At 47.2% G+C, this 24,731-nt stretch overlaps 2 protein-coding genes and 5 pseudogenes across 7 annotated transcripts in view; 2 read left to right on the top strand and 5 right to left on the bottom strand.

The window, feature by feature from the left end:
• Positions 1 to 1,218: 1,218 nt before the first annotated feature.
• Positions 1,219 to 1,730, top strand: LOC306813923 (scale keratin pseudogene; annotated as a pseudogene). Its single transcript has one exon. The product of its transcript is annotated as a scale keratin pseudogene (transcript).
• A 471-nt stretch (positions 1,731 to 2,201) lies between these two features.
• On the bottom strand, positions 2,202 to 2,999 carry LOC306814005 (uncharacterized protein; the record flags this gene model as incomplete). The annotated part of the gene is made up of 1 exon (XM_079329702.1): positions 2,202 to 2,999. The coding sequence occupies one exon, from the start codon at positions 2,997 to 2,999 to the stop codon at positions 2,202 to 2,204; it is 798 nt and encodes a 265-aa protein (XP_079185828.1).
• A 4,201-nt stretch (positions 3,000 to 7,200) lies between these two features.
• LOC306814004 (uncharacterized protein) lies at positions 7,201 to 8,148 on the top strand (the record flags this gene model as incomplete). The annotated part of the gene is made up of 2 exons (XM_079329701.1): positions 7,201 to 7,428; positions 7,582 to 8,148. The coding sequence occupies 2 exons, from the start codon at positions 7,201 to 7,203 to the stop codon at positions 8,146 to 8,148; spliced, it is 795 nt and encodes a 264-aa protein (XP_079185827.1).
• A 1,469-nt stretch (positions 8,149 to 9,617) lies between these two features.
• On the bottom strand, positions 9,618 to 9,950 carry LOC306813926 (feather beta keratin pseudogene; annotated as a pseudogene). The gene has a single exon. The product of its transcript is annotated as a feather beta keratin pseudogene (transcript).
• Positions 9,951 to 15,151: 5,201 nt separating this feature from the next.
• On the bottom strand, positions 15,152 to 15,505 carry LOC306813925 (feather keratin 4 pseudogene; annotated as a pseudogene). The gene has a single exon. The product of its transcript is annotated as a feather keratin 4 pseudogene (transcript).
• Positions 15,506 to 20,003: 4,498 nt separating this feature from the next.
• Positions 20,004 to 24,731, bottom strand: part of LOC306814003 (claw keratin pseudogene) — a 47,240-nt pseudogene continuing 42,512 nt past the window's right edge. Inside the window, exon 2 of the transcript in view lies at positions 20,004 to 20,116. The product of the transcript in view is annotated as a claw keratin pseudogene (transcript). The remainder of the gene's footprint in view (positions 20,117 to 24,731) is intronic.
• Positions 23,999 to 24,352, bottom strand: LOC306813924 (feather keratin 4 pseudogene; annotated as a pseudogene). The gene has a single exon. The product of its transcript is annotated as a feather keratin 4 pseudogene (transcript).

Raw genomic sequence — 24,731 nt, 5'->3', positions numbered from 1 at the left:
CAGCAGATATTCATGACCTCTTAAATCCATCTTGGCCCAAGAAGATCTCTTTAATTAGGGCTGGAAAAAACATTTATTCCTGGGTACTCCTGGAATAAGCTGGTTTCTGCTTCTAATTAATTTATCAGATAATTTTAAAGGGCTGTTAAGGAAAAATGTCCATGTCAGCCAAAGATGAGTCTTACAAAATCTTGCAGCAGGCAATCTCATGACAAGGTTGTAAAGGAAGAAGTAACATGTGGAGTCAGCTTAATGAACATAGTAATTCCAGTGAGGTCACTCTAATGATGCCAGGAGCTGCCAGGCCAATTAAGACCCAAGATTAAAGAAATCAAGATGGTGAAACTCTGACATAGCACGATAGGAGAATGTGAATGAAATCAGAACTGCCACAAACTCCAAACTTTCATGACTCAAAGCTGGTAAACAATTTCTTTTAGGCAGAACCCCCACCCCAAGCAAGATTCCAAGGCCTCAGGAATGTTGGGATCCTCTATATAAGCTCCAGTGCCTGGGTCCAGCCAGACACTTCTCGCAGCTCGCTCACCTTAGGAGCTTTGTGAGTATGAATTTTTAATTTCTTTCTATTTATTTAATCAGAGCAGAGCAATTGGGGAAGATTCCTTTAGGAATGCTGAGATTTAGATTAGCTTTACCTCATTTCTGTCTGGAATTGCTCTTAATTAAACATGTGGGAAATGTGGGATTTGGGAGGCTGAGTATGAGCCAGAAACTTTGAGAAATTGGAGTGTTCCAAGCTGGTTTTTAAAAGGCACAGATTAAGACATTTATTTCAGGTGATTGCTTTAGTACTTTATAAAATTCAAGACAAGAATTGAGACCTTTGTCAGTTGGGTTCAATGGCATTGCAAGACCCATAATAAACTTCCAATTTTAAGTAAACCCACAGATTCAGGGCTCTGTTGGCACTTAGGGGAAGTTTATGGGAGATGCAGTTGAGGTTTTTATATTGTTCTTCAAGGCAATTTCCAAAAGCTAAAAAACACAACAATGTGGGATTGGGTCATTCTGGGGATGGTTTCACACAGGCAAGAAATTTTTTGACCAAGGTGCTCAGCGAGCATTCACATCACTCAGGGCTGAACAGAAAACGCAACACAGCGATTTCACCCCTTTTGGAAATTCCTCTCACCAACTTCTTGCTTTTGACAGTTTTTACGCCTCCATCTGCTGCAAACCAACCTTCACCCTCACAAGATGTCCTGCTACGATCTGTGCCCACCCAGAACCGGCGTGGCCGTGCCCCAGCCCATCGCTGAGAGCTGCAACGAGCTGTGCGCCCGCCAGTGCCCCGACTCCTCGGCCTTGATCCAGCCACCACCAGTTGTGGTCACCTTCCCCGGGCCCATCCTCAGCTCCTTCCCCCAGCAAGCCGTGGTGGGATCCACCGGAGCCCCGGCCTTTGGCGGCTCCCTGGGGCTGGGCGGCCTCTACGGCGCCGGCGCCACCCAGGCCACGGGAGGCCTCTGCACCTTTGGCAGAGCCTGCCCTGCTCCTGCCTACAGCCCCTGCGCCCTGCCCCGCTACAGCAAGAAGTTCTGGGACACCTGTGGGCCCTGCTAGAGCCACCACAGCCAGCATGGAGAAGTTGATCTCGGCTCAAGCTGCCTTGGCCTCCTGCAGCCTGTGACACCCGGCATGCCTGGGCCCTGCCCATCGTCCCTCTCCCGGCCTCTCCTGTCCTTCTTGGTACAATAAAGTTTTCCAGCATCTAATTCCTGTCACTTTGCCTTCTTTTCTCAAATCAAGAAGACCCAAAGGCCTTGGCCAATTAAAGAAATTCAGGCCCCTCCTCCCTGCACGAGTGAATATTCCCCCCACAGATAAAAAATCAAAATCAAATAAAAACCAGAGAGCCTTTTGTGCAGCACAAACAGGGGTTTAATGATAGAGAGAAGATCAACAGCCAAGTGCAGGGAATCCAGGCGATACCAGGGGCAGCAGGGATGCGGGACTCGTGGTCTGGGAGCAGGGCTTGGCTTGGGACCAGGATACAGCCAGGGGATGGAGGGGTCAAGGCAATCCCAAGGGGATGGAGGGCTCAGGGCAATCCCAAGGGGATGGAGAGGTCAGGGCACGCCTGGGACCACTGGGCACACTCAGCTGCTGCTGCCAGCGGCTCCTGCCTGGTGTCCCCATGGCCCGGGCAGAGCTCCAGGGCCGCCACAGCCAGGGGGGCTTTAGAAAACCCCACAGCTCCCACGGCGGGACCTGCTCCATCTCTGGGAGCCGGGCAGGGAATAGCCCAGGCCACGCGAGGAGAAGCCAGAGCTGTAGGAGCGCCCGCAATTGCCAAAGGAGCCCCCATAATTGCCCCCGAGGGAGCTCCCATAGCCCCCAAAGGAGCCCCCATAATTGCCCCCACAGGAGCCCCCATAGCCCCCAAAGGAGCCCCCATAGCCTCCGAGGGAGCCCCCATAGCCCCCAAAGGAGCCCCCATAGCCAGTGTCACCTCCATAACCCAGGGAGCGGCCGTAGCCAAGGGAGCCCCAATTTCTAGGGGAGCCCCCATAGCCCCCAAAGTTTCCCAGGCCAAAGGAGCCCCCATAGCCCCGGGATCCCCCATATCCAAGGGAGCCCCCGTAGCCCTGGGAGCCCTCAAAACCCTGGGAGCCCCCATAAACTGAGAAACCCCCATAGCCAGAGGAGCCCCCATAACCTCCAGACCCAAAGGAGCCCCCATAGCCAGAGGAGCCCCCCAAGGCCAGGGGGCCCCCAGAAGCTCCCAGGCCAAAGTTGCCCCCGTAGCCCTCGGAGCTGCGGGAACTGAAGGAACGCCCCAGCCACGCTGGGCCCGACGATCCCACGACGCTCTCCTGGGGGAAGGTGCTGAGCACGGGGCCAGGGATGGTCACCACCACGGGCGGGGGCAGGATCAGGGCTCTGGACTCGGGGCACTGCTGCACACACGGCTCGTTGACGCTCTGGGCCACGGGCTGCGGGCAGCTCACGCCGCTCAGCTCGCTGGAGTAGGACATCCTTCTGTGCTGGGAGACTGCAACGCACCGTGCCACAAAGGTTTCACATCCACAACTTCCCACCTGACTCTGCCTCTGCTTTCCCGTGGGAAATGCGAGAGTCCAGAGCTCGTTGCTTTCCCATCCTGACCCTCATTCGAGCACAAAAATCGCATCCCAGACTCTGTCTGCTGTCCAGATCCTTCAGATGTCACACTCAGAAGAACACATCTGGTGTCACCTCTGGTGAGTCCCACTCTGTCACTATTCTGTGTTTATCTCCTCATAAATTCATTAAGAGCAGTTGAAATCTGACAAGGTATTTATAGGTAGTTAAGAAGTGTCAGATAAGAAGCAGCAATTTTTGTTGTTGCTTATCCTTTCCCAAGTAGCCCTCAGCTTCCAAACCAGAAAATTTACAAATATTTCCCCCTGGTGGGAATGATCTCTCACGTGTTTTCAAATGTTCATGCATTAGACCTAAAATGCCTGGGAAATGGTTATTCCAAGTGGCATGGTGAAAATTCACATTTTATTTTCTAACAGCTTTCTGAGCCCCACAGTTTTAAAATCTGCCAATCCGCAACATCAGCACATTGAATGGGAAAAAAAGAAGGATAGAGAAGGATAGAGGAGTTAAATCAGACTTACCCTGTTCACCAGGAATAACTCAGGTGATGTGGATGGAGATGTGGATAACTCGGAGTGGTGGCAGCTTTTATACATTTCCCAAAGTGCTTACAAGGACAAAACTCCCTCCGTGCCTCCAGTCCCACACAAAACAACCCTGGCATGGAGGGATTTAATTCTGCTGGCTTTGCACTGCCACTCCCCACGCGCAGAAACGGGCGTGAGGCGATGTCAGGACAGACTTGAGGACATCGAGCTGGTGAATGATGAGGTAATAATATCGTGAGCACTTCATTTAGGTTCGATGAGTTCAGATTAATTTACTCCGTCTTTTAGAACTGGTGGGGTTTTAGTGGATCCTGTGAAAATCCATGGAAGCTGCACTAAAAGAGGGAAAAGAGTGTAAAAAATGAAGAGAATATCAATTATATCCAAATGCTTTAGAAACATGTTAAGATCCGTGCTTGCAGCTCAAGCACCATTAATCACTCAACAGTTCCAAGATGGGTTCTGTTGCCCCATTTCCTGTTGGCTTTGGAATGTCACGGACCAAGGCAGTGACACTTTGGGGATGTTCCAGATCCTTCCAGGACTGTGAACACCCACTGGAAATTAATATTTGGTGTGTTAGACACAAACACAGAAATATCAGAACCCAAAGCCAAGACAGGAGTGCCAGTTCAGAGATGTGTGAGCTGAGGGCTCTGCATCATGAGACACAATTTCATGGTCAAAATATTTACAAAATACTTACAAAATAATTGCAGGTGACAGCCCAAGTGATTTTAGAACATCAATTTGAAACCCCTTTTTTTGCAGAACACTGATAGTTAAGCCTGAAAATTCAGATAACTTGCAATCAGTCTTTTATTTCTCCCCTAAAATTAAAGATATTTCAGCAAAAAACTGCCTCATAAATAAAGGAAAAGCTGCACTTGATTTGCCAGACAATGTATTTGTCATAATCATCCCAAACACATTAATACTTCATAAAATAAAGAATTTGATCTTGTGAATGAAAATCAAATCATTGCCAGCACTGAAATTCTTAATCAGAGGCTGATCAGGGAATCAAGAGGAATGACATTGATTGATATTTTTAAATGATGCTGTTTCACAAGAAGAGAGCTCCTAACTCAGAATAAATCCTCATAACTCCCGGCCTTCATTTAATAGGATAATAACAGAAATTGCAAGCACTGACAGATTATTAATGAGTATTTGTGAGGCAGATTAAAGTCATTATCCTCCAGGTACCTCTCATTATTATCAGCAAATCGTGATGACACTTCACAAGCAGAGCTATTTTACAATTTAGAGGTAATTTATTGCCTCTCTCTTGCAAGATTGTAAAATTAGAAAACAATTGCAAAAGGGAAGAAAAGAAATAACTGCGGGATGTCCCAAACTCGTCCCAATGAAATATATTTATATTTTATTACTACTTTATTAAATTCTCTCTTTTTCTGTTGTGGTCAGTACTTCGGGGGTGGGGGGAAGGAAAATTAAGATTTTTAATGTATTTCTAAGTGAACTTCAAGATTTCAATTGAATGTTTGGAATTAGCTTTAGGCTAAGGTCTCTTCTGGCTGTACCAATTTCTGCCTCTTTGGGGACAACTTTTACGGATCCCTACTCAGCTTCAAGGAGAGTTTGTGTCCTCTCAGAACCACAATTTTGGGTCTGGTTTGGTGACCTTCACCTGGAGAAGGTGCCACCACAAAGGGCTTCACACCATGGAAGTATTTGTGGCCAACTTTTTCTTTTCTTTGCCTTTGTCATAGTCAAAATTAAAACATGAAAGACAAAATTTTTGTGTTTCAACTCAGTTGTTTATTAGTTCTTATCTAGAGTACAGTGAGTTCTAAAATACCTTTTACTAACGACCTAAAATGACAAAACGAAGCTGTATCTCACATGTTACAAAGTCTTTTAAAGCCTAACTATCAAATTAAAAACTCACATTTGTATTATTTATACTTTTAACCCAACGACCAAACACCTGTAACTCACAGTACAGTACTTTCTATCCAACAAAAGACTACTACTTAAAACTAAAAAAAAGAACAAGGAAAAAAAACTTTAAAAAGGCCAAAACCTCTATCTTGTCCCATACCTATTACTATATTCTAAAACCCTATTTTTTATTCCAAAATTTTTAGTTTTTCAAACCCCTCACCATGTGATATCACACGCTTCTATTCAAACTGCACACCGGTAATTCCAACTCCATAATTCAAATTTAGAACCCTTCTTCAAGGCCTCGAATCAAAGGCGATGATCTTTTAGAAGTCAGTGCCAAAAAACCACAAAAATTTCAAAACTCGTAAGCTTCAGAGTTCCAACATGGAAGCATAACTATTAAATTAAAATTAAATTAATGTCCCAGTAGAGCAGGACAACATTAAAATTGGCCTAAACTGGTTTCAATCGATGGCTTCATGCCCACCCCTCAGCCCCAAGCTCCCCAAACCCCCTCGAGCCATCCTCAGAGGGAGCAGATTGCCATCAGTGGTTGTGTCACAGCCACGCGAGTTTGGGAGGAACAGTGCTGAGGTGACAGAATCGAGGCACCCACTGTGGCGTTGGTTTTGTAATAAACGAGGACGGGAGGCACCAAGGGTGGCTTTGAGCAGGATATAAAAGCTCAGATCACCCAGGGCCCTTCATCCACTTCTTTTGTTCCCACTCCTGCGGCGAACGAGGTAAGTGGTGCCATTTGTCCTCCTAAAATCTGAATTATTGCCTAAACTCATTGAGCCTTTCTTCCTCTTCCTCTTGGCTTCTTTCTTGCTGGTCTTACACCTCTGAGTGAACCTTTGCCACAGATTTCTCTATCCAGTATAGAATTTTTCTCTCCAGGACCATCATGGTGAGAGGGAGGTTAAAGGAGAAGTTGATACAATAATGAGATTTCTTTGATATCATCTTGGAATTATCTTATTTCCCTCTGCTATTTCAGATACAGAGATTAATTTTGATTATTCTAGGCCAGTTCAGCTTGAACATCCTTTCAGCTGTGCCTTGCTGATGTTATGGATTGGCAGATTTTAAAACTGTGGGGCTCAGAAAGCTGTTAGAAAATAAAATGTGAATTTTCACCATGCCACTTGGAATAACCATTTCCCAGGCATTTTAGGTCTAAGGTATGAACATTTGAAAAGATGTGAGAGATCATTCCCACCAGGGGGAAATATTTGTAAATTTTCTGGTTTGGAAGCTGAGGGCGACTTGGGAAAGGATAAGCAACAACAAAAATTGCTGCTTCTTATCTGACACTTCTTAACTTCCTATAAATACATTGCCTGATTTCAGCTGCTCTTAATGAATTTATGAGGAAATAAACACAGATTAGTGACAGAGTGGGACTCACCAGAGGTGACACCAGATGTGTTCTTCTGAGTGTGACATCTGGAGGATCTGGACAGCAGACAGAGTCTGGGATGCGATTTTTGTGCTCGAATGAGGGTCAGGATGGGAAAGCAATGAGCTCTGGGCTCTCGCATTTCCCATGGGAAAGCAGAGTCAGGTGGGAAGTTGTGGATGTGAAACCTTTGTGGCGCGGTGCGTTGCAGTCTCCCAGCACAGAAGGATGTCCTACTCCAGCGAGCTGAGCGGCGTGAGCTGCCCGCAGCCCGTGGCCCAGAGCGTCAACGAGCCGTGTGTGCAGCAGTGCCCCGAGTCCAGAGCCCTGATCCTGCCCCCGCCCGTGGTGGTGACCATCCCTGGCCCCGTGCTCAGCACCTGCCCCCAGGAGAGCGTCGTGGGATCGTCGGGCCCAGCGTGGCTGGGGCGTTCCTTCAGTTCCCGCAGCTCTGAGGGCTACGGGGGCAACTTTGGACTGGGAGCTTCTGGGGGCCCCCTGGCCTTGGGGGGCTCCTCTGGCTATGGGGGCTCCTTTGGGTCTGGAGGTTATGGGGGCTCCGGGAGAAATTTGGGATCCTTTGGGTGGGGACCTTATGAAGGTTCCCAGGGCTATGGGGGCTCGTTTGGGTTGGGCGGCTCCCGTGGTTATAGGGGCTCCTTTGGGTTAGGAAGTTATGGGGGGTCTGGTTTCTCAGGCTACGGGGGCTCCTCTGGCTATGGAGGTTTCTCAGGTTATGGGGGCTCCCAGGGTTTTGAGGGCTCCCAGGGCTACGGGGGCTCCCTTGGATATGGGGGATCCCGGGGCTATGGGGGCTCCTTTGGCCTGGGAAACTTTGGGGGCTATGGGGGCTCCCCTAGAAATTGGGGCTCCCTTGGCTACGGCCGCTCCCTGGGTTATGGAGGTGACACTGGCTATGGGGGCTCCTTTGGGGGCTATGGGGGCTCCCTCGGAGGCTATGGGGGCTCCTTTGGGGGCTATGGGGGCTCCTGTGGGGGCAATTATGGGGGCTCCTTTGGGGGCTATGGGAGCTCCCTCGGGGGCAATTATGGGGGCTCCTTTGGCAATTGCGGGCGCTCCTACAGCTCTGGCTTCTCCTCGCGTGGCCTGGGCTATTCCCTGCCCGGCTCCCAGAGATGGAGCAGGTCCCGCCGTGGGAGCTGTGGGGTTTTCTAAAGCCCCCCTGGCTGTGGCGGCCCTGGAGCTCTGCCCGGGCCATGGGGACACCAGGCAGGAGCCGCTGGCAGCAGCAGCTGAGTGTGCCCAGCGGTCCCAGGTGTGCCCTGACCCTTCCATCCCCTTGGGATTGCCCTGACCTCTCCATCCCCTTGGGATTGCCCTGACCCCTCCATCCCCTGGCTGTATCCTGGTCCCAAGCCAAGCCCTGCTCCCAGACCACGAGTCCCGCATCCCTGCTGTCCCTGGGATCTCCTGGATTCCCTGCACTTGGCTGTTGATCTTCTCTCTGACATTAAACCCCTGTTTGTGCTGCACAAAAGTCTCTCTGGTTTTCATTTGTCTTTGATTTTTTTCCCTCCGGGAGCAGAACTCCCCAGCGTATTCTTTATCTCACAGGATCTGCCCTGCTCCACGTCTTTAAAACGCGGAATGGGAGTTTAATTGGGGTATTTAACATGATGTTAGGAATGTTTGTTTAGCAAGTTACCCGAGGTTCATTATCTTCCCCGAGGTTCTGAGTAATTGTTCTTGCTCTGGTGACAAAGGTCCCTCAGTCACCACATCGTTTAGAAAGTAATTAAGACATAATTGCAGCGTTTCTAAGCTAGCAGGACAACACAGGAAGAGCGAGACCTAAGTTCTCATTTTGTTTGTTGGGTTTTAAGTGTTTAGCCTGGGTTTATTCAGCCTGAAGAAGAGAAGCTTCGGGGTGACCTCATTTCACCTTTCGGTGTCTGAGGGAGCCGAAAAATACGGGGAAAAATTATTTCCAAGGCAAGATATTTCCTGGAGAGTCGGGACAAGGGGGAACAGGTTCGAATTTATGGAGTGGAGGTTTAGATGAGATATTTGGAATAAATTAAATAAAGCTTTGTCTCTAAAGGAGCTTTAGCTTTCCCACCTCTTTCCCCGCATTTGTTGTTAGCAAGGAGTGATTATTTCACATTGTTCCTCCGGAAATAAGTTGAAGAAAAATATTCCCTTTAAAAAAAATTGATATTACTCATTGTATATATTTTTCTATGATTAATTCGTCAGTAACTAGCATGCTATAACTTAAATGCAGATCTGCTTGGTAAGCACTATTTATGCACAGGCAAATTTCCCCAGAGGAGGCTCCAAAGAGAAAGAGAGAGAAGGAACACTGCAAACCACAAATTGTGATGCACCAACGATTTAATGAGCAAGAAGTGGAATTTAAAAAAAAAAAAGCAGCGTCAGAAAGCAAAAGGGCTGAATACGGATTAAAATTGATCATCCATTTTTCAAGGCAGTGCTTTACAGCTGGACACCCAGCGACAATCGAGTGGCATTTTTCACCTCCCTGACAGCACAGAAAGGCATCAAACGGGAAAGGCCAAGCTCCAGAGCTCAGGGCAGAGGGTCAGCAAGCGGGTGGGCACGGGCTCAGTCCTGCATCCAGATCGCGCTTTCCATCTCCTGCTCCTTCCCTTCCCGACCCTTCCTCAGGGCCCGCAGCGGTTGGAGCGCCGGTAGGACCTTCCATAAAGCCCCCCCAAACCGGAGTACCCCAAAGAGCCAAGCCCCGAGGAGCTGCCCGAGTTGATGGGGACACCCCCGGCACTCAGAGCATCCCCGACGGCCGCGGATGCCGAGGATCCCACGGCGGTGTTCTGGGGGAAGGAGCTGAGGATAGGGCCAGGCAGGGTGACCACCACGGGCGAGGGCTGGATCACGTAGGTGGAATCCTGGCACTGTCTCACACAGGGCTCGTTGCAGCTGTTGGCCAGCGGGGTGGGGCCGCAGGACGTGGGGGCACAGAGGTCGTAGCAGGACATGGCTGTGGGGGTGAGTTCTGGAAGACAAGGAACGAGTTGTAATTAGTGGCGTAATGAAGCAGCTGTGGTGATGGAGAGCTGCATGAAGGGTGGAATGAAGGGTTGGTCTGCGCTTCACTCAAATTTCCTTTTAAACCCAGAGCTCTCCACAGAACCAAGGGCAGGTGCGCCTCCCCCTGAGCTCTCCCTTCCCCTCCTTTTTCTCCTGAAATATGTGGGGAAGTGAGGGACCAGGCAGTCAGAAAAACAAGGAAAAACTGAGCCCTAAAACAAAGGGAAAAAAAATAAAAAATTCCTCAGCAAGCAAAAACAAGAAGCATAAATTTCACCCTGAGGGTGGTGAGGCCTTGGCACAAGTTGCCCTGGGCGAGGGAGTTCAGGGAATCTCCCTCTGGAGATATTCAGATCCTCCTGCCCAGGATTGTCCCTCTCCGAAGTCATTCCAAACCCGCTTGGAGCCTTTCCAGTGTCACCTGCTCCAGGTGACTCTGGGGAGATCTCCAGAGATCCCTTCCGACCCCAAATATTTTGTGATTCTGCTCCAAGAGCCAAAAGCTCTGCACGGATTCCCCACATCCACTCCCAGCTGCTGGGCAACGCTCAGACAGGCATGGAATTTCTCAGAAGGGAATGGTTTGGGTGACAGAAATAAAGAAAATCTGGAATCAGCTGAAGAAGAACCTTCACCCTTCACAGAATGTCCCTCCCTGGAGAAAAAGCTGCTTCAAGGTCTCCTCAGAGATTTTAGAGAGCACAAACCTCGGAGCACTACAGACAAACAGCAGAAAAATAAAACACAATGACAGCAACAACCCAGGAAATTGAGAAGCTGATCAAGACTTACTCTTTTCTCCCAGGAGAATAAAGCAGGAGTGATTTTAGTTCCTCTGACCCGCCTGATTTTATACCCTGGTCCAGAGAGCCCGAGGACCTGGGACAAAAATTGTGCTTGTAGCTCATTAGCAGCCAATTGCTAATGATTCCTCATATGCAAAATATCCCTGGCTGGGGATTTGCTTTTCCTCTCTGTTTGTGTTTCTTGCCTGGATTTCATTTCCTCCCCTTAATGTATGCATTCCTCCACTGAGGTTTTCTTTTATCCTCAAATCTTACGAGCCCGGTTAATTCCTGGTCGGAGGCTGATTCATCTGAGTTACTCAGGAAATTCTTTTGCATCCCAAAGAACCATGACAAGATGGATGAAACCATTAGGAAAAGTGCAGTGAACTTCACTGTGTGATCCCTTTCCCTCTGCATAGACGGCACAAGATTTTGGCACGAAATTTTCCTATTTCTGCCTCAGAATTTCACCAAATTCCTCTCAAACAGAGGACAAAGACACAAAAAATTAATGAAACAAATTTGTTCTAAAGCATTTAGAGCTGATTGAGCCCCATCACTCTCAAAGGCACTGGTAAATGGATTCTTTGAGGGAACAGATTTTATTTTCTTGACTCAACAGAGAGCATCAAAGAGAATCAGCATCTGATCTATTCCTTTCTTATTAAACCACCACGCTCCCCTGATGGAATCTGAGACACAATTTGGGAACTGAGTGTCCAAGTCCTTCATCTCAGGAGTCTCCAGGCTGGGTTTTGTCCCTACATCAAACTCCAGGACAGTGACTGAGGTCAGCTGGAGGATGCCTGGGAATTTGGGGCTCAAAACCTTGCCCAAGCTCATCTTTGGGGTCATCAAAGACGCCAAACCCTTTTACATCTGCCACTAAATTATTACTTTCCCCTGCTGGGCCTCGCACCATTATGCAAAGTTGTTCCCCAAATTAATAGTTAATTAGAGTCATTTATAATGTTCCTGTTCCCTTTTTTTTCCTCTTTGAAAGCCAATTCTAGCTTTCACTTTGCACGTCTCAAAGAGCACCTCAGCGTGCAGCAATTCCAGTTCTTTTTCAAAGGCAATTTCCTGATTAAAAAGTAATTGCAGATGGTGCAGGAGCGGACTGGAGGGCAGGGCTGAGCATTCCAACCTCTCCTCATGTTTCATCTCCGAGGCAGAGACAGGCAAATCAGCCCTGAACTGTGAATATCGTCCCCAACATCTCCTGGGAAATAAAAGCTGGTTGGAGACTTCTGAAGAACAGAAATCTTCAAAGTTCCCAAAACGTTTCCCTCGACCACTCAGACATGCAAATGGGGGATGATCAGCAAAAAGGACTCTTTGAACATGACCAGGAGTTCAAAGGGATGGCCAAGGTTCCTGCTGGATTCCGGAAACTTCCCCACCAGCTCCAGTCTTTCCACCATGGCCTTGAAATACAAATCAGAATTTGCGCAATTCCAGCCGTGAGTCACTGGATGTCCCATCTTGGGATGACCTCCACCACAATGGGTGGAAACTCAACCTGTCCCTCAAGATTTGACTTTCCCAAAGCTATCTTTGCACACACAGAAATGTTTAAAAATATTTTAAAAATTAGAAAGTTGATCGTCCAGAGATGCTGTGGCTGCTCCTGAATCCCTGGAAGTGTCCAAGGGTTGGATGGGATTTGGAGCAACCTGAGATAGTGGAAGGTATCCCTGCCCATGGTTTAGATTACTTTTGAGGCCCCTCCCCACCCAAACCATTCCAAGATTCCCTGACTTTCCTTTACAACAAGAATTAATTGTTGACTCTAAAAGCAGGTTGTGGTTTCAAAGTCGACTCATCAAAAGCTGCAGAGAGGATAAAAAGAGACCAAATCCCACTTCTAAAGGTGATCCTAAGTCCAACTCGTCTGGCTGGCTCCATCTCCAGGAGCTGAAGGCTTTGGGATGTTGCTCACGGGAATATTACAGGGAACCACGATCTGAAATCTCCTGGGCACTTATCAAGGCTGGAATTGCACACTCAGGACTCCAATTAAAACTCTGGCTGCTCCCAGGTGCGTGCCCAAAAGGCCAGAAGTCCTAAACAAATCAGATTTTGACTCATGCCCACTTTGGGAGTTGGAGTCGGCGCGATGGAATCGGGAATATTTAATGGATGCAAACCCAGGAGATGAAAGCGACCTCGCGGGTTGTGGGTTTCACCCGCGGCCAGGATAAACCCATAATGAACACAAACTGTAAACAAACTCATTTCCCTGCTGGGAACCCAGCCAAATGCAAAGCAAACCCAACAATTCCTGCAGGGATTTGGTAACAAAAGGTGCAGGAATGCCTCGGATCCTCCAGGCAGCCCCAAAAATCCACAAAAGCTCTCCAGAGCCTTTCTACCTCTTCCCTTCTCCTGTAAATCCAGGAGATGCTGCAGCTCTTTTTGCAGAATTCAGCTCTGAAAGGGATTTTCACTGACAACAACTATTTCCAGAAAAAAAACCAAAAACGTGGTATTTTTTATTTCTATGGGACCAAGTTGATGCAGGTTTTCAGAAGAAATGTGAAAAACATTTCCGTCTTACAATATTCCCACTCATTTTCTGCAGCAGCAAATAAATCACTTTCTAGCTGACTGCAAACCCACCCAGATTTCCATTTTTCCCTCAGAATTGTGCTTTACTTGTTGTCACAGCAAGTTTTCACCCAAAAAGTCCATTTGGGACAGGAAAAAAGGGGGAGTGATGCTTGACCTAAATTTCTGAATGCTTGGAGGAAACATCACAGCTTTGAGGGGACTCTTTGACCAAGATGGGAAGGGGCTTGGTTTAAATAATGAGAAGGGAATTACAAGGGTAAGGAAATTAATTTTGTCATGAGGAATATCCACCTGAACCTGTCTACAGCAGCTCTCAGCAGTGCCTCAGTCACAGCCCTTTGGAGCCATTGGACTTTTTGGAATTCATCACCTTTGATCGGGGAATAGCTTCAGTTGAGATGGCAAAAAACCCCATTAAATTAAACATTTAATCCAGACCAAGCTCCTCTTGTAATAGAACATCAAACTTCCAGCTTTCCACTGTCTTCTGGTGTTTATTAAGAAAACCTCCTCCTTAAAATCATTAATTCTTTCATTTACCTCCTTTAATTTCATTCCACTAATGACTGCAGTCAGCACAACCTCATCAGCATCTTTAATTACAGTTCAGTCTCATTCTGGACAGGCAGACAAAGACTCCAAGTGAGACTTTTCAGAGATATCAGGAGTTTTAGGGGCTGACAGGAGGTTGAGTCACCCGGAGCCTTCAGGGGAAGTTTTCTAAGCCTTCTTCCTTCAGGGAGTAAAGCTGCAGTGTCTAAACATCACCTTCATCCCAATCCAGGAGGAGCAAAGCCTGATAAAGCTCAGCTCTGCCAGACACAATGGCTTCAAACACCCAAAGAAAGGGCTAGAACTAAAAATTCTTTAAACTTTGCTCCTTTAATCTCTTTGTCCCAGACTCACTTCCCCAACCCAGCAAATTCTAAAGGGAGAAACGTTTCCCATCCTTCTGTGCTTCCCCTTCCAGACTCAGCTGCCAGGAGATGTTGCACCCCAAAAGCTCCAGGCTGTGCCCAAAGGATGCCCCAACTTCTGCTTCTCTCCCTCCACATCTCCCTGAGGAATCTTCTTCTAAAAGACTTTTCCTGTTTACCGCATCTTTAAAATTTCCCTGTTAGTATTGCAGCAGGAGGGACCCCATGCAAGGTCCCTTTCTGCCTTTGGAAAGGGAGTCTCAGTCTTGGTTTTAAAAGTTTTCCACCACTGAAATCTGACTTGTTCTCCTTTGAAATTATTTGTGTGGTGTTTTCTGGAAGTGGGGACTTCCAAAGGCACTGGGAAAGGGGCTGGGAGAGCAAAGAAGGCCAGGCAGACTCGGGGAGTGATGCAGCACGAGTTTAATGGGTTGAGGAAGGGAAGGAAGCAATGTAAAAGTCAGGAATACATTTCCATGGTTCAGTAAGGACAGAACCCGCTCATCCCTCTCACAGTGACACACTCAGCAAGTGGAAATCTCCCTTCTTCGTTGATGAATGACCTGTGCTAATCCAGCCATGCAGAACAATAGCCAACAATTAATATTTTGCCTATTATCAAATACAAAAAAAAAAAACAAAACGAAAAAAGCAGGACAAGATGTTTGGTCAGAAATACGAAGTAAAGCGCAATAAAAGGCAAGCAAAGGCTTGGTTTGGGGAAATGCCAAACTCCCACAGCTCCTTGAACTCCAGGCTGGGGGTGTCTCATGTGGCATCCAAAAACTGCAGCCGTGAGCTCAGTCCTGCTCCAGGGACGGGTCGGGATTCAGCATTCCTGGTCTTCTCCTCCTGGTTGCTCCTCCCACCTCAGCAGGGCCCGTAGAAGCCGCTGCGGGATGGGTTGTAGCGCCGGTAGGGCCGGCTGTAGCCACTGCCCAGCCCGGAGTAGCCAAAACCCCCAAACCCCAAGGAGGAACTCCCCGAATTAATGGGGACACCCCCTGCACTCAGAGCGTTCCCCACTGCCGCGGATGCCGAGGATCCCACGGTGGTGTTCTGGGGGAAGGAGCTGAGGATAGGCCCGGGCAGGGTGACCACCACGGGCGAGGGCTGGATGACCACGGTGGAGTCCTGGCACTGCCGGACACAGGGCTCGTTGCAGCTGTTGGCCAGCGGGGTGGGGCCACAGGACGTGGGGGCACAGAGATCGTAGCAGGACATGGTCACGGCCAGAGGGAATTCTGGAATACAGGAGCTATGTTACACCCACATTTATCAGCATTTATCAGCAGCTTTCCAGAGGTCCATTGGGAATTGGGAAGGAAAGCAGATTTTTAGTGCTCTTCGTGTTCTGGCCTTAGGTGAATTCTCTGCTTGGGCTTTGGTGGGATGCGGTCATGCGATTCCGAACAGGCCCAAGAATTCACCACTGATATTTAAGGCACAACCTTAAAACTTCCTTGGATCCCAAAAGTGAATAAACAACCCATTTAATAAATAACCCATTTAATAAATAACCCATAGTCATTTCGCTAACATGGCAAATTAATGATTTGTATGACACCCCACCGACACAAAAGTCCCTCTTTGGTATAAAACCCCTTCCTTCCTCTGAGAAAAATCTGCAACAGGAGTGAGGGAAAAACTACAAAATCAAGGCAAAAGTTGGTTGTATGAGGAGAATAAAGAGGTTCAAACTCACCTTATTCACGATGGCAAAGGAAAGAAGAGAAGTGGCTGGGAGAGTTGGAGTTGCTCAGGTTTTTATACTGAGTTTTGAGTTGCCCAACGACCTGGGCCACTCTTTGTGCAAGAAGTGATTTATGGGCCACGACTGATTAGAGGCTTTTTTTGCCTCAGTATTTGTGTTTTTTTACTGCTTCACTTCCTTATCTTGTGGTTTGTCTATCTGACCACAAGGTGCTTTCATCTTAAAATATTCCGGGCTGGGTTCATTCCTGGGAACACTACAGTGATTAATTCAGCAGGATTTATTCAGCCTTCAAACCCCTTTGGGATCTGTTTGGTGTCATTAAAAGAGATTAGGCCTCATTTGCATAATTGGGTGCCCTCCTCTGCAAGGTAAATTCTGGGGGAATTCACGGAGAATTGTAAATTTTGGAAGTCAAGCCATGAGTATTTGGAGATGTTTTTTCACAGAATCCCAGGACCCCTGGGGTTGGGAAAGACCTCCAGGATCATCGAGCTCAAGCTGTTCCCAATCCCAGCCTTGTCACCATCCCTTCCTCGGATGTCTCCAGGGGTGGAGAGGCTCTCTAGAAAAGCAGGAAGGAATTTTTCCGTGGAAGAGGCTGCTCAGGTGGGTTTGGAGTCCCCATCCCTGGAAGTGTGCCAGGAACATGGGAGCTGATCAACCATATGTTTGGGTTGATGATTCTGAAGCTCTTTTCCGACCCCAAATCCACTCAGGAGCACTCCTGGGTATGGGGATTAACCCCGAGGTTCTCACTCTCCTGGCACATCCACTCCCGAGACATGGAAATCAGATTTAAATCAGGGCTGTCTCTGTGGGGATCCCCCAGGAACAGAAACTCGTTTGGCTTGGGCAGAGCCTCCTGAGGACTTCAAAGTTTATCAGCAGCTTTATTCGAGGGCCACCATGCAAATGTCCCATCCTGGGCACATTTCAGATCCCTGACCTAGATATGAATTCCTGTGTTTTATTTAATAATACGTTTGGAAGATTTGGGGGTGCAAGCAATAATTGGGCTGTGAAATTGATGCCATTGTTTCTCTCTGCAGGAATTATAGCTGCTTTATTTTAAATCAAAAAGAAAAGTTCAAGGTTTGGTTTGAGCCATCTCATATTTCAGGAGGATTCTCCAAAAAAAAAAAAATTCCTTGGCTGTTTTTAGCTGTGTGTTCCTCACTATATGTCCAGATTTTAAGGAATTAGCAGCTATTTCAAAAAATATTTCCTTTCTAGGAGTTAGTTGAGGAATTAATTTGTGTAACACCATCCACAGGTTTTTTTTCTCATATTTTTAAAAATTTTCCTCATTCTTTTTATCCCTCCTTCATCCAAGCTTTGCTTGGAAAACACAAAACACTTTAAAAATCCAGCTGTGAATTTAAAAACAGATCTGGCAACATTTTCAGGGCTGTTTGGAACCTTCCTTGTAAATAATTACAATAAATATTGTTCCAACTCCAGCCTTTATTTTACTGTATGCTCAGAATGACTTAATTGCCTGATTTTGAGGTTAATTAAAGCAAGTGAATTAAGAGTTCACAGATTTTTGTCATCAAGACCAGACGTAAATATTCAGATTATAATTAAGACTTCTTGCATAATGTAAGAACACCCTCCTGAGACACCTGCGAGTGTCTGAACATCTGAAAAAAAAAGCGATTTTTAATCAAAATGGAACTGGGAGGTTACTCACTGTCATCCCTGAGTAAAGTGTCCAGGCAGAGAAGTGACCCCAAAATCCATGGAGAAGCAGGGGGAATTTCCCTGGCGAGAGCAGCATCTGCAATTCATTTTGGATTGTAATTAATTAGCTCTTTATGAAGAATTAGTTCCTCAAAGGCTTGGAGCCTCTATAAAATTCTTGCAGCTCCTGAGTTCCCTCCTCTGCTGAGTTTTGCTTTTCTCTCAGCAATTCTGGGCTGAGCTTGTGGGGGGACCTCATGGAGACATTTGAGGTTCTCATGATAATCCAGTTCCGGAGCAGGACACGATTCCAGAACAGGACAAGATTCCAGAATTGGACACAATTCCAGAGCAGGACACAATTTCAGTGCTGGACATGATTTCAGAGCTAGACACAATTCTGGGTTGAATCTCCCCAGAGCAGAGCCAAGGGGCAGAATGCCCTCCCTGGATTCTCAGGATTGCCCCAGTCTGGGTTTAGGGTTTGCCCTTGGGTTTGGTCCAGTCCCACCTGTCCAGTTCCCCCTAGATTGGGAATTGTGTGAACCTGAAGAGTTCCTGAGGTTTAAGATGCTTAATTCAATCCCTCTGGCCATGTCTGCCTGGAATTTGGGGGTTTTGCAGTCCCCCTCACTCCTGGGTGGAATTTGCTGCCCAGCTCAGGCAAAGTTGTGGATATGTGATCTGAGGTAGTTTTTGGCACAGGGAGATGTGAAATCCTCCATTTTCACACCTGACTGGAGCTCATTCTGTTGTTAATTTTATTCAGATTCTGTCACGAACAACTTTAAAATCCCTCATGTTTGATGTTTGCTTTGACATCTTACTCTGGGCTAATAAACTTAAACAATTTCTCTCCTGATTTCTGGTTTTGTCCAAAAATTAATGTCACTCATTCCTGGATGGACCTGCAGAGAATTCCTGCAAGGACTGGTGTACTGTAGAATTCCCATCTGGAATTCTGCTGGGAACAGCAGAAAACTGTACCAAAAATTAATTCACACTCAAGGGGAGAAATTATTTACTCACCAGAAGCTCTGCAAAACAACACACCCAGAAAGGGAGGGTTTTGTTTGGTTTTCAGACCTGTTTTTCACCAGCTTTAAGACGCAGATTTTAATTAGGTTTCAAATTGGATGAGTGCAATTAGCTCTGCCCTGGGTGCCGGCTCCACCTTCCTCACAGAACAGCGCTTGGTGCCACCAAGGCTGGTGAATGTGGGATTCTGATCCATCCCCTGGGAGCCAGGATTTGCCTGGAATAATTGGGATGAACGTCTTGCACAAAACATTTATTTTCCATGAGGAGCCCCTCACTTCAGTTTTGCTGCCATCACATCCCAGATCCCTGATTTTCCTTTTCTTTCCTTCACTCATTCGGCAAGGAAAAGATTCTGGCGAGCTTGTTTGGAGCTGGAGAGCCAGGATTAAACATATTCCTGGAAAACTTTTCCTTCTTAGGATAAATGAGGAAGAATTCCATGCTCAAATTAAACTTGGGCAAGAATTCAGCCTGTCCTTTGACTCTGGAGATCATGGAATTGTTTGGCTTGGAGGGGATATTAAATATCATCTGGACCATGGACAGACACACCTCCCACCACCCCAGGTTGCTCCAAGCCCCATCCACTCTGGTCTTGGACACTTCCAGGAATAGGAAATCCATGAAATAACCTGAGCCAGAGACTCCCCACCCTCACAGGGAACAATTCCTTCCCAAAATCCCATCTAAAACTCCTCCCTGTCAATTTGAACCCATTCCCCCTCATCCTCTCCCTCCCTGCCCTTTCCCAAAGTCCCTCTCCGTGTTTTTTGTTCGCTCCTTCAGATTCTGAAAGGTTCCAGTTAGGCCATCCTAAAGATTCTCCTCTCCAGGTAAATTCCTTCAATCTCTGCCTTTCACTGCGTAAAACAGAGGAACAGCAAGAAATTCTTGCAAAAAACAAAATTAGCTTTGTGCTCAAAGTTTTCCAAAAAACAGCAGGAGATTTGGAATGTGATGCAGTGTGACTTTAATGAGAGCAAAACAGCAGAATAAAAAAAGTACAAAGGGTAAGGAAATATTTTTAGGATTCAACAAGAAGTGTTAAGGATTTTCATCCTGGCATTCTTCTCTCAGAGTCACTGTGGACTGAGACAACAAAGAGACAGGAAATAAAAATATTTCACCAGAAATATCAAAGAATAAGACAAGCAAAGGCCTGGTTTGAGGAGCTCCCACAGCTCCATGAACCTTGGGTAGGGTTGTGGGTGTCTCCCACCACATCTGGAGCAGGATTGGGTGGTGCTCCAGCATTCCCAGGGGTTTTATCCCTCATTTCCCTTAGCACGGTTCCCCGGGGCGGGAGCTGTAGCGGCGGGAGGGCCGGCTGTACCCAAATCCCCCAAATCCCCCAAATCCCCCAAATCCCCCAAATCCCCCAAATCCCCCCAATCCTGAGGAGGAACTCCCCGAGTTGATGGGGATCCCCTCCTCGCTGAGGGTGCTGCCCACGGCGGCGGAGGTGGAGGATCCCACGGCGGTGTTCTGGGGGAAGGAGCTGAGGATAGGGCCAGGCAGGGTGACCACCACGGGCGAGGGCTGGATCACGTAGGTGGAATCCTGGCACTGCCGGACACAGGGCTCGTTGCAGCTGTTGGCCAGCGGGGTGGGGCCGCAGGACGTGGGGGCACAGAGGTCGTAGCAGGACATGGCTGTGGGGGTGAGTTCTGGAAGACAAGGAACGAGTTGTAATTAGTGGCGTAATGAAGCTGTTGTGGTGATGGAGAGCTGCATGAAGGGTTGGTCTGGGCTTGAAAGGAGATTTGAGTGAAGTTCAGACCTCCCCACACCACCAAGGGCAGCTGTGCCTCCTCCTGAGTGCTCCTGTCCCACTATTATCAGTTACATTCTGTCTAAGATCAACAAATGGAACTCAACCAACCACCATAAACAGCAATGGGAGCACGGAATGGTAGAATAACTTTTTTTCCTTCCTCTGACCCAGCTGAGTCACTTTCCCATAGCACTTTTCCCCCTGGCATGCATGAGATGTGATTTTATGAGGGTAATGAGGCCCTTATTTTATAAGGTTTTACCTATATTCAACAAAATCTCAATTTCAAAGCTTCAACCATTTTCTAAAATTCATCCAGGTGGGTGAGAAATGCCCAAGCACCCACAGAAGGTGGGAGAAAGTTCACCACTCATCAGATCCAACACTGTCCACCCTCTGCCAGCCATGAAAAGCCTGTTTGGGAGTGAATGTGGATTAATGGAGACTGGGAAAGGATCTTCGGAGTATTTATTTAGGATTTCTCTTCCAAGCACCTCCTGATTGCTGGGCTTTTAAATCCACCACCAGGAAATCCAGGCAGGTTTGAGTTCCTGGAGCAGATGTTGCTGCAGGATGAAGTAGCTTTTTTTGGAGACATTCTCAGTATCCTCCAAGTCATGTCACCTTCTGCTTTACAAGTAAATAAAGCCTTTTCTTTGGGTGGAAAGAAACCTTTCTAATTTCTCTTTAAGGTAAAACAAAACAAAACAAAACAAAAATCAAAACAAAAAAGCAAACAAAACAAACAAACAGAAAAAAAAAAAACCCCAAACAATAAAAAAAAACCCCACTTAGAAATATTTATAAAGGACTAAGAACTCCCAACATTAGCAACAAAAAATATAATAAAAGCAGCCATCAAAGTGGCACTTTAGCAATTAAAACGAGGTTCAGACTCACCTGTTCCTGGAGAGAATGAGGCAGGAGAAGTGGATGGAAAAAGTTTCTGTCCCAAGGCTTTTATAGCACCATCAGAGCCCTCTCCTACGCATGGAATTCCATCATCATCCCTCCTTTTGCATGCAAAACCCCCCGAACCGATCAGCTCCTGCTGGTTGTGCATTTTGAAATCTCCCCTTGGAATTGCTCCCTTTTCCTGCCCCCTTTCCCATTCCAGAGCTTTCATCTTCACTCCTCTGCTCCCAATTAATTGCTGGGGAAGCTGTGGCGACTCGACTGAATTACAGCATTAATTAAGTCACCTCCCCAGGCCAGTGGACATTTTAGGCTTGGTTTTTAGTCATTAAGACACTGCTCCAGGGATGTGTTGTGATGTTTAGTCCTCATTCAAGACTTCACTCCTTTAGGTGAATAATCTCTTTTTTAAAATTTATTTCTTTTCTGACGTGGATCCTCAACGTTACATTCCAAGCTTTACCACAAGATGTGTGGTAGATATTCCCAAGTTTCCTACTTCCCATAGCTGAGAGGGGCAGCACCTTTCCCCTGAGGATTGCAAAGCTGGAAGAAAATTAAACCCAGAAATGCTGAGCAAGAAAACACATTCTGAAATTGCTTTAGCCAAGCCACAGCCAACCTAAACAAACCACAATCCTGAATCCCTTTACCCAAACATGAAATTTAATATCATTTCCATTCCCGAGTCACCCCCAAAATCCCAGGAAGTCGCCAGGATGTGCAGCAATTTTCACGACAAATTAAGCATGAAGCTGGATGTTGGAGATAATTCAAATTTTGGGGTTTAGAGGCTGTGCAGTGTCTGAGTCTGATGACAGCATCATACATTGTGCCCAGCTCTCCATACCATTTATCAGAGCTTGATTTGTCCCTGATGGAAATTCCTGCATGGAAAGGATGCAAAAAAACTGGGATGGAGACCAGTCAGCAAAAGAGAGGAATGAGCTCCAAATGAAAGGGATTTGTACAAAGTCTGGGCTCGAAGGACTTCAAAGTTCCCAACTCTTCTCACTAATGGCTCAAATATGCAAAATTTTGGCTCCCCAAGGTAGTGTGGAGATCTCAGCGCCCACATGCCCTGGGTTAGAACTTCAATCAAAGTTGATGAGTCAGGAGCACTCAAAGGACTTCACCTAATTCAAGATGAAACTTCAGTTATTTTATTAAAACTTCATATAATCCATCTTGAAAAAAACCCAGCAAAATTTTAATCTCCTTAAAATCCTTTAACTCCTCCTATTTTCTCGGCAAGAAAATGCTCTTATTTTTAGAGTGTTTTCTGCAAAAAGGTTTTTCTACAAAAAGGTTTTTCTATGAAAGGTTTTTCTATAAAAGATTTTCCTATAAAAGAAAGTCTTTCTCCTCCCTCTACTCAAAATCCCTACAACCCAATAGCCCGTAATCTTTTTAGATATGTCACAAAGCAAACTTCTTCTAGTAGAAATCACTCCCAAGAAAAAAATCTCTTCCCTTTCATCCATAAAACTGAGATAACCCAGGAATGCTTCTTCCTCCTCCTCCTCCTCATCCTCCCCTCCAGGCACAGAAACTGCTGCTCTTGGAGGGGAGATCCCATTTGGGGAAGAGCCTCATGGACAACCTGTCAGGGTTTCCTTAACTAACACCCAGAGTTCATCCAAGAGGTTGGGAGCCCTTGGCTGGGAACAGGAGGAGTCCTGTTGGTGGGGTTAATTTTCCACACTCAATTAACACAGCGCGGAGCTCCCGGGACAGGTGAGGCACCAGCGAGTTGACAAATTACTGCGTGAATTGAAATTTGTTAGCGTCGTGTTGGCTCCGGAGCCCTGGGTGTGATGGAACAAAGGACTGGAATGAACCCCAGGTCCCGGAGATGAAAGAAGCTTTCAGGGAGGTTTTTCATCTCACGCCAGGCTGGTGCATAAACTAAGAGGAATTTAACTCCCAGCTCAACCTGCAGCAGATGTTATTTGTATAACTGAGTTATTGGAATGTCCCAAACCATCCCAACAAGAGAGTTTCTTCCTTTTTTTCCCCCCAAAACTGACTGGTTTAGTGCCTTCAGTGGCTTTTCAATTCTAAATAAGATCCTGGAGGTGCTCTGAGTTCACCACACTACAGGTTGGACATTCCCAACATTCCCAATTCCCCCAGACTATTGATGATCTACTCAGTGATAAAGTTTCAAATAAGAAGAGGAGGGGAGAGAAAAGAACATCAGGAGACTCGGGAGATTATGATAAAATTATCATTTTATTAATCCCAACGAGAGGATTAAAGCCCTGCAAAGCACCAGGGGTCAGTGTGGGGGAAAAGGCTCAGCTGAGGAGGACATGTCCCACAGGCAGAGGTCTTCTTCCACTTCCAAAATTTAAACCTTTACACCAGGTAGTACCAAATACACCGAGCAGCAGAGCTACAAACCGGATCAGGAACATACGGGAGTAAAACAGGAGCAGTGGTCTTGTGCCAGGGGCTGATTGACCCTGTCCAGGCAGAGCTGTGGGGATCTGGCATCACTTTGGGAACTGGGAGCTCAGTCCTGCTCCAGAGATGGGTCGGGATTCAGCATTCCTGGTTCCTTCTCCTGTTTTCCCCTCCCACCTCAGCAGGGCCCGTAGAAGCCGCTGCGGGATGGGTTGTAGCGCCGGTAGGGCCGGCTGTAGCCACTGCCCAGCCCGGAGTAGCCAAAACCCCCAAACCCCAAGGAGGAACTCCCCGAATTGATGGGGACACCCTCAGCACTCAGAACATTCCCCACGGCCGCGGACGCCGAGGATCCCACGGTGGTGTTCTGGGGGAAGGAGCTGAGGATAGGGCCGGGCAGGGTGACCACCACGGGCGAGGGCTGGATGACCACGGTGGAGTCCTGGCACTGCCGGACACAGGGCTCGTTGCAGCTGTTGGCCAGCGGGGTGGGGCCACAGGACGTGGGGGCACATCGCTCGTAGCAGGACATGGCTCGGGATGAGGTCTGGAATACAGGAGCACACCTGAGTGCAAAGTGGGAGCTGTGTCACACCTGAGTTCACTCAATTCAATTATCAGGATGGCGACTTCCCAAGGAGCCTCTTAGGAGCTGAGGAGGAAACCAAACTCTTAAATAAAGAGAGTCAGAGGGTGAAATGTCCTGGCTGTCGGTGATCCAGGGAAGAACTGGCAGCAGAACAAAAGAAACAAACCTGTATCATTAATTTAATTGTAGGATTTTGACTGCACGTCTGGAGAGAACAGTGAGGAGGGAAACCCAACCACAAATGTGCCTGTGGAGAGGGAGAGTTGGAAAAATGAAAGGGAGGATTCCTTTGGAGGCTCCAGCTTTGCCTACAAAGAGGTAC

The sequence above is a fragment of the Erithacus rubecula genome, assembly GCF_903797595.1.
Source record: "Erithacus rubecula genome assembly, contig: SUPER_33_unloc_1, whole genome shotgun sequence".
NCBI classification, from domain to species: domain Eukaryota; kingdom Metazoa; phylum Chordata; class Aves; order Passeriformes; family Muscicapidae; genus Erithacus; species Erithacus rubecula.
This window is presented reverse-complemented; position numbering and strand designations above follow the sequence as displayed.